General features: G+C 47.8%; 1 protein-coding gene across 1 annotated transcript; it reads left to right on the forward strand.

Moving 5' to 3' along the window:
- Positions 1 to 423: 423 nt before the first annotated feature.
- On the forward strand, positions 424 to 3594 carry LOC120668016. Its single transcript, XM_039947981.1, has 2 exons — positions 424 to 2661; positions 3277 to 3594. The coding sequence occupies exons 1-2, from the start codon at positions 424 to 426 to the stop codon at positions 3592 to 3594; spliced, it is 2556 nt and encodes an 851-aa protein (XP_039803915.1).
- Positions 3595 to 11555: the final 7961 nt, after the last annotated feature.

Consider the following 11555-nt stretch of genomic DNA (forward strand, 5'->3'; position numbering starts at 1 on the left):
CAAACCACAAACAGCCAACCCGGGGCACTACCCTCCTTCGGGATGATCATGCCCATCTCTGGAGGTTCCACCCTGGACTTCGAAAACAAGAGACAACGCAGAGACTACTTCAGGCAGGTCCATTGCATCGTCTCCGAAGGTCCAACCAAGAGAACCCAGTGGTCACACTCTACGATCAACTTCTCCAAAGAAGATGTCAACCTCATTAGCTACCCACACACAGATGCTCTTGTCATCGAGGCAAACATTCAGGGCTGGAGGATCGGCAAGATACTAGTTGACACTAGCAGTTCTGCAGACATCATCTTTTCCGACACCTTCGATAAGATGGGTATCGACCGAAGCCTGCTTCAGCCTTCGGATATCCCTTTAATGGGATTCGGAGGAAAGAGAGTGTATGCAATCGGCAAACTGTCACTCCCCATGTCCTTCGGAGACACGGCCAACGCAAGAACAGAGCACATCACCTTCGATGTGGTAGAAATGCCCTACCCATACCGCGCAATCTTAGGAAGGGGGACAATCAACAAGTTTGAAGCTATTGTCCATCAACTATACTTGTGCATGAAGATGCCAGCTCCCGCAGGGATCTTCACCGTCCGCGGGGACCAGCAACTTGCGCGGGACATTGAGCGGGGATACACCCCAGGACAGAAAAATGTCCATAATCTTCGGACTGAATCCAAGCCCGTTACCTTCAAAGAGCAGCAAAGGGACAGCGAGAAAGCAACCTTCGAAGAAGACTGTGAAGTCAAGAAGGTCCCCCTCGATGTACATCTCCCCGACAAAATGGTGACTATCAATGCAACCCTCGAGCCAGAAGAGGAGAAAGAACTTCTCGAGTTCCTCCGCAAGAATCAAGATGTTTTTGCATGGTCCACCAGCGACCTTCGGGGAGTCAGCAGAGACATCATTGAGCATCGCCTGGACATCAACCCAAACATCAAGCCGAAGAAGCAGAAGCTTCGCAAAATGGCAGATGAAAAAGTCGCAGCAGTCAAGGAAGAAGTTCAGAGACTGCTAGATGCAAATGTCATTAGAGAAGTCAAGTACCCAACATGGCTGGCAAACACCGTGCCAGTCAAAAAGAAGAATGTTAAATGGCGCATGTGCATCGATTTCATTGACCTCAATAAAGCCTGCCCGAAGGATGACTTCCCGCTACCAAGAATCGACAGAGTCGTTGACGACGCAGCAAACAGTCAACTCATGTCTCTGCTGGATTGCTTCTCCGGATACCACCAGATATGGATGAGAAAGGAAGATGAAGAGAAAACAAGCTTCATAACACCATTCGGCACCTACTGCTTTGTGAGGATGCCCGAAGGATTAAAGAATGCAGGACAGTCTTTTTCAATAATGTCCTCCGTGGTCTTAGAACACCAACTTAGAAGGAATGTCCTGGCTTATGTTGATGACATTGTTGTAACCAGTTCAATAAGAAGCAACCATGTGGCAGATCTGGCTGAAACATTCGCAAGCTTAAGAAAAGCAGGACTGTCCTTGAACCCCAATAAGTGCATCTTCGGAGTTCACAAAGGAAAGGTGCTAGGATGCCTAGTGTCCACCAATGGCATCGAAGCAAACCCCGACAAGGTAAAAGCTCTTTGGAACATGGAGGAGCTAAAGTCCATCAGGGACGTACAGAAACTCACAGGGCAGATAGCAGCCCTAAATAGATTCATCCCCCACTCTGCAGACCGAAGCTTACCATTCTTCAAGGTCCTTTGCAACGCAAACAAATTTGAGTGGGGCCACGAACAAAGCAAAGCCCTTCAGGAACTCAAAAACTATCTCCAGAACATGGTCAAAATGACATCACCTGACCCGAAGGACGTGTTGCTACTGTACATCGCGGCATCCTACTCTGCTGTCAGTGCAGCACTCGTCCTCGAGAGAGAAGTTGGAGGAAAGAAGCAGCAACTACCCGTCTACTTCGTATTCGAAGCTCTTGCAGGCTCGAAGCTCCTATACTCAGAGCTAGAAAAAATTGCATACGCAGTGGTCATGTCTGCCAAGAAGCTACGACTCTATTTCGAAGCTCACAAGATAATTGTGGTCACAGATCAACCCTTGCATGACTTGTTCAGCATCAGAGAGGCCTCAGTCAGAATTGCCAAATGGGCTTCAGAACTCTCGGAGTTCTACATAGACTTCGAAAGAAGAACAGCCATCAAATCACAAGTACTAGCAGATTTCATTGCCGATTGGACATCCCCAACCTTCAAGGAGGAACCTTCGACTGAAACCTGGATCGCGCACTGCGATGGGGCCCGGTGCAACGACGGAGCGGGCATTGCTGCAATCATAGAGTATCCTTCGGGAGCAAAAACAAGATACGCAGCACGACTAACCTTCGGCAACCTCGAATCATCTACCAACAACACCACCGAGTACGAAGCCTTGCTCCTGGGCCTTCGCAAAATGAAAGCCCTTGGCCATCAAAACTTCATAGTTAAAACAGACTCGAAGGTCATCAGAGACCACATCGAAAAGGACTCGGAGGCAAGAAAACAAGAGCTTATCGAGTACCTTGATGCCGTCAGATCCATGGAGAAGTATTTCAAGGGCTTCGACATAGTTCATATCCCGAGGCACATGAACAACGAAGCCGACAAACTGGCAAAGGCAGCATCAAGAAAGGAGCAGTTACCATCGGATGTATTTTTCGAAGAAATCACAGAACCTTCGGTCAAGCCGAAGAAAGAAAAACAAGTCTCAGTCATCTCAGCCGAAGATTGGAGAACACCTATAATGAAGTACCTTCGGGGAAACATCGAGCTGCCAAATGAGAAAGAGGAGAAGAAAATGTTCCAAAGAGCGAGGGGCTATGTTATCTCCGAGGGAGAGTTGTTCAAGTCAGGTGTAACCAGCCCATGGTTAAAGTGCATCTCGGCAAATGAAGGAATCGAGCTCCTCAAGGAAATTCACTCCGGGTTTTGCGGATCCCACATTAGCTTCAGACAACTTGTCTCCAAAGCCTTCAGGCAAGGATTCTTCTGGCCAACAGCACTGAAGGACGCTCAGCACATACTGAAAACATGCCAAGCATGCCAAATGATGGGCCCGAAGTCCTCAAAACCTTCGGAGCCAACTCAACTGATACCCCTGACCTAGCCTCTTCAAAGATGGGGAATTGATCTAGTGGGACCCCTACCCACAGCTCAAGGCAATTACAAGTACACAGCAGTTGCTGTTGAGTACTTTACAAAGTGGATCGAAGCCAAGCCACTCATCAACATCACATCAGAAACAATCAGAAAATTCTTTTGGCAGAACATCGTCTGCAGGTTCAGGGTCCCAAGGGAGATCACCGTCGATAACGGAAAACAATTTGATTCACAGCTCTTCAGAGAATTCTGTTACAGTTTGGGCACGAAGGTAATCTTTGCCTCGGTATACCACCCACAATCCAACGGGGCCGTCGAAAGGGCCAATGGCATCATCTTCGGCAGCATCAAGAAGTGCCTGTTTAATCAAAAAAGGGCAAATGGGCAGATGAACTTTCGAAGGTCATCTGGTCCCACAACACCACAGAATCAAGAACCACCAAGTTCACCCCATTCAGACTACTATATGGTGCCGAAGCAATGACACCAGAGGAGCTTAAAAATCGAAGCCTAAGGGTGACCCACCAAGTTGAGGGCACACCCTCGGATGACAAAGACCTCATAGAGCTAGACATCCTTCAAGCTTCAGAAAATCTAGACAAGTATCAACAAGAAACCATGAAGTGGAGAGACAAGAAAATCATGAAAAAGGGTATCGCAGTCGGAGACTGGGTCCTAAAAAGGAAGCCAAATGCTGAAACCTCCGGCAAACTTTAACCAAAGTGGGAAGGGCCATTCCTAGTAATCAAGAGCAACAGGCCAGGGTCATATCACCTGTCCGACGCCGAAGGCAATGAGCTGCAGCATCCTTGGAACGCGGACAACCTCAAAAAGTACTACATATAAACTTGTAAAAAGGATGCATCGCGAAGCTATAAGCGATTGCGGACCTTCGCATTTATTTTCAGTTCTTTTTTACATTGCAAACGGGCCGTACTCTTTTCCTCACAAGGGGAAACTCTACACAGGAGGTGAGATTTTTGACGAGGCGGACCCATTGTAAACAATTTCAATGCAATGAATTTCCCCAAACAAAGTGTCACATTCGCCTAAGCAGCCCAAGTGGCAAACTTCGGCAAGCACCTACATGCTGCACAAAACAGTAAGTTAGCAAAGTATGCAGAATCTGCAAACTTTGCATACTTATCCAAACGCCAAGGGGCTTCGACCTTTCAAAAGGTCCGAACCAAAAAACCTTCGGCAAAAAAGGCACAATAAGTGGAAACCGAACGCCAAGGGGCTTCGACCTTTCAAAAGGTCCAAACCAAAAAACCTTCGGCAAAAAAGATAAAATAAGTGCAAACAAAACGCCAAGGGGCTTCGACCTTTTCAAGGTCCGAACCAAAAAACCTTCGGCACAAAAGGCACAACAAGTGCAAACCAAACGCCAAGGGGCTTCGACCTTTCAAAAGGTCCGAACCAAAAAACCTTCGGCACAATAGGCAAAATAAGTGCAAAAAGAATGCCAAGGGGCTTCGACCGTTTAAAGGTCCGAACCAAAAAACCTTCAGCAAAAAACGCAAAAAAAGTGCAAAAACGCCAAGAGGCTTCGACCCTTCAAAAGGTCCGAACAAAAAAACCTTCGGCAAAAAACGCACAAAAAGTGCAAAAACGCCAAGGGGCTTCGACCTTTTAAAGGCCCGAACCAAAAAAACCTTCGGCAAAAAACGAAAACAATCACAAAAACGCCAAGGGGCTTCGACCTTTCCAAAAGGTCTGAACCAAAAATAACTAAGGAAGCATCGAAGGATGGATGCCAGAAAGGGGGGAGACGTTTTTTCCATCCTAACCCAAGGCACACATCACTTAACTTACCCAGCAACGAAAAGAACAAAACCATTCGAAGACAACAGCGCACAAGAAAGGGGGGAGACATTTTTTCAAAAAAATACAAAGTTTCCGCACGTTGCTTCGTTAGCAAACAAATCATCTATCAGGACACCAAACACTTCTTCTTCATAAAATGCCCCCGGGCAACGACTCGTTAGGAAGGGGGGAGACGTTTTTTCAAGAAACACCCCAACGAGCGTCGCCTCGGACAATAGCAAATTACCTAACGAAGGAAAGGTCTGACAAACAACCAAAGATCCTTCGGGAAGAAAAAAAGAAGGCTGGGGGGGAGATGTTTTTGTCCAAGAGCCCCCCGAGTCCTACTCTGCAAACCATATGTGCAAATATGCCTAACACAGCACCTCGAAGGATGCACATAACAAAGCACCTCGAAGGATGCACAAAACACAGCACCTCGAAGGATGCACATAACAAAGCACCTCGAAGGATGCACAAAGCATGGCACCTCGAAGGATGCACACAGAAAGGAAACCTAAAGGGTACGCAATAAGAAGCCACTACAAAGACAATCGCGAAGGTCACATTCAGACGAAAGAGCAAAACATATTACAATGAATTTCTACCGGACCAGCTTAAATATTCCACAACGCTGCATCCAGGACGAGCAAGGCTTATCAATACCATAGCGTTGTTCACATCCTGCACCATAGGAATATTTACAGACCAAAGTGCTAGAAAACTACCAAAGTAAACTACAAACTCATCTCTAGACCTGAGCCCCTAACGAACCACCGGCGTCATTCCCTGAAGGAGATCTCCGATCCTCAGACATTCGATTGTCCTCCGAAGGCTGATCGGGAGTCACCCCCTGCACCAAATAGACGAAACCAATCAAAAACAAACAGAAGAAAAACGAAAGGTTGCTGAAACCAATCCTGCCTCAGCAGCTGCGGCTGCCAGAGTCTGAACGGCGACCTTGCCAGAAGGTTCCCAGAACTGCTCAAAAAACACAGCCTCCACCTCTTGAATTCTTGCCACCTCCACTGCCAAGCCTTCGTAGGGTACATATTGAAAACCATCTAGTCGGGCAAGATCAACTGCGCCGGCGCGAAGAAGATTTCCAACAAACCCCTCGAAGGAAACAGAGGCCGCGTTGTCATTTGCAACACTCATCAGCTCCCCGAGGCCCTCGAACTTCGGCCGGCTTAGGCAAGGGCAAAGGCTCCGCTCCAAGGGTAGCAAGAGCCTTCTTGTACTCTTGGTACACTCCATCGGCTCATCTGGCGACCTCGGTGAAGACCTGCTCGAGTTCAATCATTTTAGCCTAAACCCTCTCCAGCTCGGTGATCCTCCCCTTGAGGGCAGCCTTCTCATTTGCATCCCCCTCAACAGTCCTCCGAAGGCTCTCTAGAACCTTCTCGTTATCCGAAGCAGCAGACTCCAGCCTCGAACACTTGGCCTTCAAATGCTGGTTCTCGTCCTTCAGAACGAGAATTTCCGCCTCAGCCCGCCGTAGTTTGTCAGCTAGACCCAATCTCTCGGTGGCACTCGCCACCCGAAGGTCCGCGTCCGCCTTGGCCTTCTGCATCAAAGTACGGCTGGCGTGGGCAATCTTCTTGCTCAACTCAGCAACAATGAAGGCAACGTCGGAGGTAGACGCCACTGCCACGGCTGCATTAAACTCTGAATCAAAAACAAAATCACCTTCGGGGAAAACAAAAAGTGAAGGAAGGCTAAACGTAATCAGACGCCACCCTACCCCTCTCAGGAGGAAGAATCCCAGTCGTTCCAGGCCCATGCATCAGAGCCAAAAGTTGCCTCATCGACGTAGAGATAGCTGCGAAGGAAATAAAAGAGGAATTTTATAAGGTCTCAAAACAAAGGGTTCACAAAAAACAAAGAAGCGAAGCTTACCGGCTTCGTCGAGATTCAATCCCTCCAACGCCTCCACCTCTTTGTCCAAAGGTGGAGCAGAAGAACCACTGGGAACCTCTCCACCTCTGAGCGCCATCAACGTCTCACCAACCAAGATTTCCCCCTCTTCGATGTTCACCGCAAGAACAGGCTGTGCAGCGGTCGACGCCAGAGCCGGACCTTTCGGGGCGTCAGCCGTCGAGTCGGTCACCCTCGGCACGGGAGGCTTCGGGATGTCCGCAGGCTTGGCCCCAGTCTTGACGAGGCTTTGAATCCTCTGGCGTTTCGTCATACCTTCGGATGAACCATGAAGGTTAATCAACGCTTTTGCAACCTCAACCCGACGGCCAGAACCGGAAAGCATGGTCCCGTACTCATCGCTAAGATCATAACGGGATCTAAAAGGCCTCCCTTCGGGAACTACAATCTCCCCGCCCACCATCCCCATGAGCTCTTCCATGAATGAGGGCGTACCGCTGTCGCCCGAAGAAACATACTCATCTTGCGCCTTCCTCTTGGCGCTCTCAGCCCTCGCAACAGAAACCTTAGTGCTCGAAGGTTTCCGACCGCCCCCGCGACCTCGCGTGCTAGCAGCCCCGGAGATCCCCGCTTCCTCCACCTTAGCCTTACCTCTGGACTTCGACCCAGGAACCTCCGAACCAATGTTCCCCGGCGGAGTCATTCTTGGAACGTCGTTCGCCGGCATCGGCCGAGCCTCGAAGGCCACGCCCATCTCAGCCAAACACCGGTTCAACATAAGGTTACCCCCGCACACCTCCACCAAAGAATGATACTCCTTTTTGTTCCATGGACCCTGTATCTCCACAGCCTGCCGCTCCAGCTCACCAACAATAACTTCGTCACTGGAACCTTCGGGCCTCCGAAGCCCAAAAACCGGAGAAGTCACATCATACTTCAAACCAGCAAAGCGCTTGCGCTCGAACCTCGATGGAGACCAGCCAACAGCCAAAGGCCAAACCTTCGCAGCTAGAAATTCCTCGACAGCATCCCTGCCACCACAAACTTGGCAAGCCGTCATGAAGGCTTCCAGACACGATTTGAAACCCGGCCCACGCTTGCTGAAGGCAGGCTGATAGACGTGATCAAACATCTCAATGTCCGAAGCCAGCAGATACTTCTCCTCAACAGAACCTTCGGGATCAGGGAAGCCAATCTTCGCGTAAAACCAGTATCCCAACCAGTTCCCTTCCCACTTGTTCTTGTAAGCCGTCGAGAGCAGAACCTTCTCTAGGCCGGTCCTTTTGTTCGGCTTGCGAGGAACGAAGGTGCAGCAGCCGTTCTGAACCTCACTAAGCTCGGCATCATCATCTACATAGACCTTACGAGGCTGGCAGTGCAGCTGAAAAAGCCTACAAAAGGCATCCACGGACACTTCCCCTCCGAAGGTCCGCACCACCCACAGAAACTTGGCCAATGCAACAATACCGTTCGGGGTAAAGTGGTGGACCTTCACGTTAAATGGCTCCAAAAGCTTCGCCACAATTGGATCCATCAGAAGCCTAAGCCCCACTATAAAAAAATCCTTAAAGACCACAACCTCGCCGGTCTCCGGTATAGGAATCAATTCTGCCCCTGGAGGGCGACAAACCCCCTCGGCGAAATAGCCCTTCGAAACATAGAAGTATATCGTGCTCTGAGAAACGACAGATGGCTCAAAAAGCAGTCTTATGTTTCTCCAGAGCCATTAATTCTGACACGTCCGCGGACACCGCCGAAAGGCTCTCGCTGGACTGCTGCTACTGAGAAGGCTGCGAACCACCCGCCTCTCCTTTGGGAGCTGGACCAGAGTCTACACGAAGAACCGCCCTCTTAATGAATGCCATATCTACACAAAAACAAAGAAAGGAAAATTAGGAAAAAGGGTTCAAACGAACCTTCGATCAACCTCGCTGTTTGCTTAGTACGAGCCATAAACCACAAATCCACTTACACCGAGGAAAACGACCAACTTGACCACGCACGAAAACGGAACCTTCGAAAGAAACACTTTATAGTGGAAAGCGCCGAAGGTAAGCAAAGCTCGAGAGGGCACAAAATTTACCCCCCGCCTCCGCTTATATAGGTGAGGGAAAGCAACAGTACCAAAGGTAAAATCGAGGAGTCGGCCTCCCAAGCGGCGCAATAGGAGCCCGACACGTAAACCACCAAAAATGACCGTTGCAGCCGACGGTTCGGGAGACGTTTTTCCTCGGGAGCTTCCCGAAGGTTACTTGCAATCTTTTTCTTCAACGCGGGTTCGGACCGTCGGCTTCGGACCTCACCCTCGAGGGGCTACTGTTGGGGATTGGACCTTCGGGTCAAGCCCTCACCCTCGGAAATGCTCCCTAACCTGTTTGCAGGGCCCCAACGAGAGGAAGCCAAGCATACCCGAAGGTATCGGATGAATACTAAGAAGCGCAAGCACAAAGACCATGACCTTTGGTACGAAGGATAACACCTTCTGTAGGACGAAGGTCACGGATGGCTACCCAGAAGCGCAAGCGCAAAGACCAATACCTTCGGCGACGAAGGATATCGCCTTCGTCCGGCCGAAGGTGACGAACGGTTGCTCAGAAGCACAAGTTCGAAGACCAGGACCTTCAGGTAAAGGAATCAACTTCGGGAACGAAGGTGACAGCTAATTGCTTGTTGATGGAACCTTCATGGCTGTGACTCCCGGAGGTCCCCGAAGGCAGTGAAAACCTTCGTCGGTTGTAGATATGTGTGTGAAACGTGAATATGTAAGAAGGTCGGTTTTGTACACCTCTCAAATACGTGAGAATGTCGGATTTGTAAACCTCTCACCTTGTAATTTTACCCCGAAGCCGGCTAAAAGTGAGCTGTAAATGAGTTGGAAGGGGGTAATTTAGGAAAAACCTGGCCGAGGGTTAGGGGTATAAATAGCCCCCCCTCTCCACAGTGTAAAGAGTTGAATTTTCCGGTCATTATTGGAGAATTGAGCACCTACTTTCATTGCCATCTTCATACTGTTCAAGGTCCCTGTCTGGGCATCTAAGAAGCTAAGATCCTAACACTGGGGATGCTGACTACTACAAAAATCATTTATAGGGGCGGGTAAAAACATTTTTTAGGGGCGGACTTCGCACCCGCCCCAAGTTTTGGCTACTAAAAATGTTATTTTTGGGGCGGGTAATGCACCTACCACTAAAAATGATTTTTACATGGCCCGCCCTTACAATTCCATGTACAGAAAACAAAAAAAATCAAGAAAATCCAGGTAACCAGACTCATGGCCCGCCCCTACAAATCCATGTACAGAAAACAAAAAAAATCCAAGTAACCAGCCACCACCATAAGACCTATTGTGTCCAGGTACCATTTTTTTTACAAAATATGCACACTTGCATCATCTGGGATTCGAACCGCCTACCTCATGCCTTGCACGCTCCTTCCTTACCACCACACCACACAATCACTTGTAACTCCATATGATATGGTATTATTTTATATTAACTCTGAAATTGTTTTGTAGGGTCGGGTGACGCCGTCACCTGCCCCTAATAATCATTTTTAGAGGCGGGTGAGGCTCCCATCCACCCCTGCAAATAATTTTCCAATTTATTCAGAAAATTCATTTAATTCATTAGAAAAACACTTCAAAAAAATATGAAATTTTAGCCATAAGCCTGTTATGATATGTAGAATTTAAAAAAAAATATCAAAATTATACTTTGGGGTATATAATGGTTATGAGTGTGAAACCATAATATATGACTCGCTCACTCTACTCTCTAATACAACTCAAGACTTTCTTTATGATTTCCACACAAATAATCACTATGTATAGTGAAATATACTTTTAAAGTTTCTCTAGTTCTAAATCATAATAGGCTTATGGTAAAAATTTCACATTTTTATGTGTTTTGCTATTTTTTGAATTAAACGGATTTCTGAAATAAATTTGAAAATTATTTGTAGGGGCGGGTGAGGAAAATGCATTTTTAGGGACAAGTCTGTTGCTACAGTAATTCTGCTACATTTGTAGCAATGGGTCAAATTTTGGTCCACCCCTAAAAAATTTGAGGCGTTGCTAGAAATCGTTTTTGTAGTAGTGGCCATGTTTAGTTTTGGTCTTTTGCATAATGTTGATTGATCCACTCTAGCTTTAACATTATCCTTTGTCTTATCAGAAATGTCCATGATTGTTCCCCAAAGTTGCCATGATTTTCCCCAAAGTGCCTCGTTAAGGTTCTTTTCAGTGTGCATTACATCAATGTTATATGGAAGAAAATGGTCATCCACATTGGGGAGTCTCCACAAGCCCGACTTCTGAGTCGAGGCATCTTGCTCACTATAGCCCACAAAACCACCTTCTTTTTCATTAACCTCGAGATTGTCTAACTGAGCATGAACCACGGCACCTATCATCATCTATGGTGTAGGGTCTTTTACAGCGATACCTTTCATAATGTTCTTGATGTTTCGTCTGAATGGATGGTCGAGAGGGTGGAATTGTCGATGTTTGTGGAATGAAGAATACTTGCCACCCTTCCCCAACCAAATGAACTTCAGAGCTGCCTTGCATATTGGGCACGGGAACTTCCTGTGAACACATCAGCTACAGAATATCCCATACACCAGCAAGTCATGCAGGGAGTAGTGGTACCAAACATGCATTTCGAAGTTTATCTTTGTAGCTCGATCGTATGTCCATATCCCTTCCTCCCAAGCACGAACCTACTCATCAATCAGAATCTCTTTGTACGCATTTATATTATT

Source organism: Panicum virgatum, chromosome 3N (genome assembly GCF_016808335.1).
Source record: "Panicum virgatum strain AP13 chromosome 3N, P.virgatum_v5, whole genome shotgun sequence".
Classification (NCBI taxonomy): Eukaryota; Viridiplantae; Streptophyta; class Magnoliopsida; order Poales; family Poaceae; genus Panicum; species Panicum virgatum.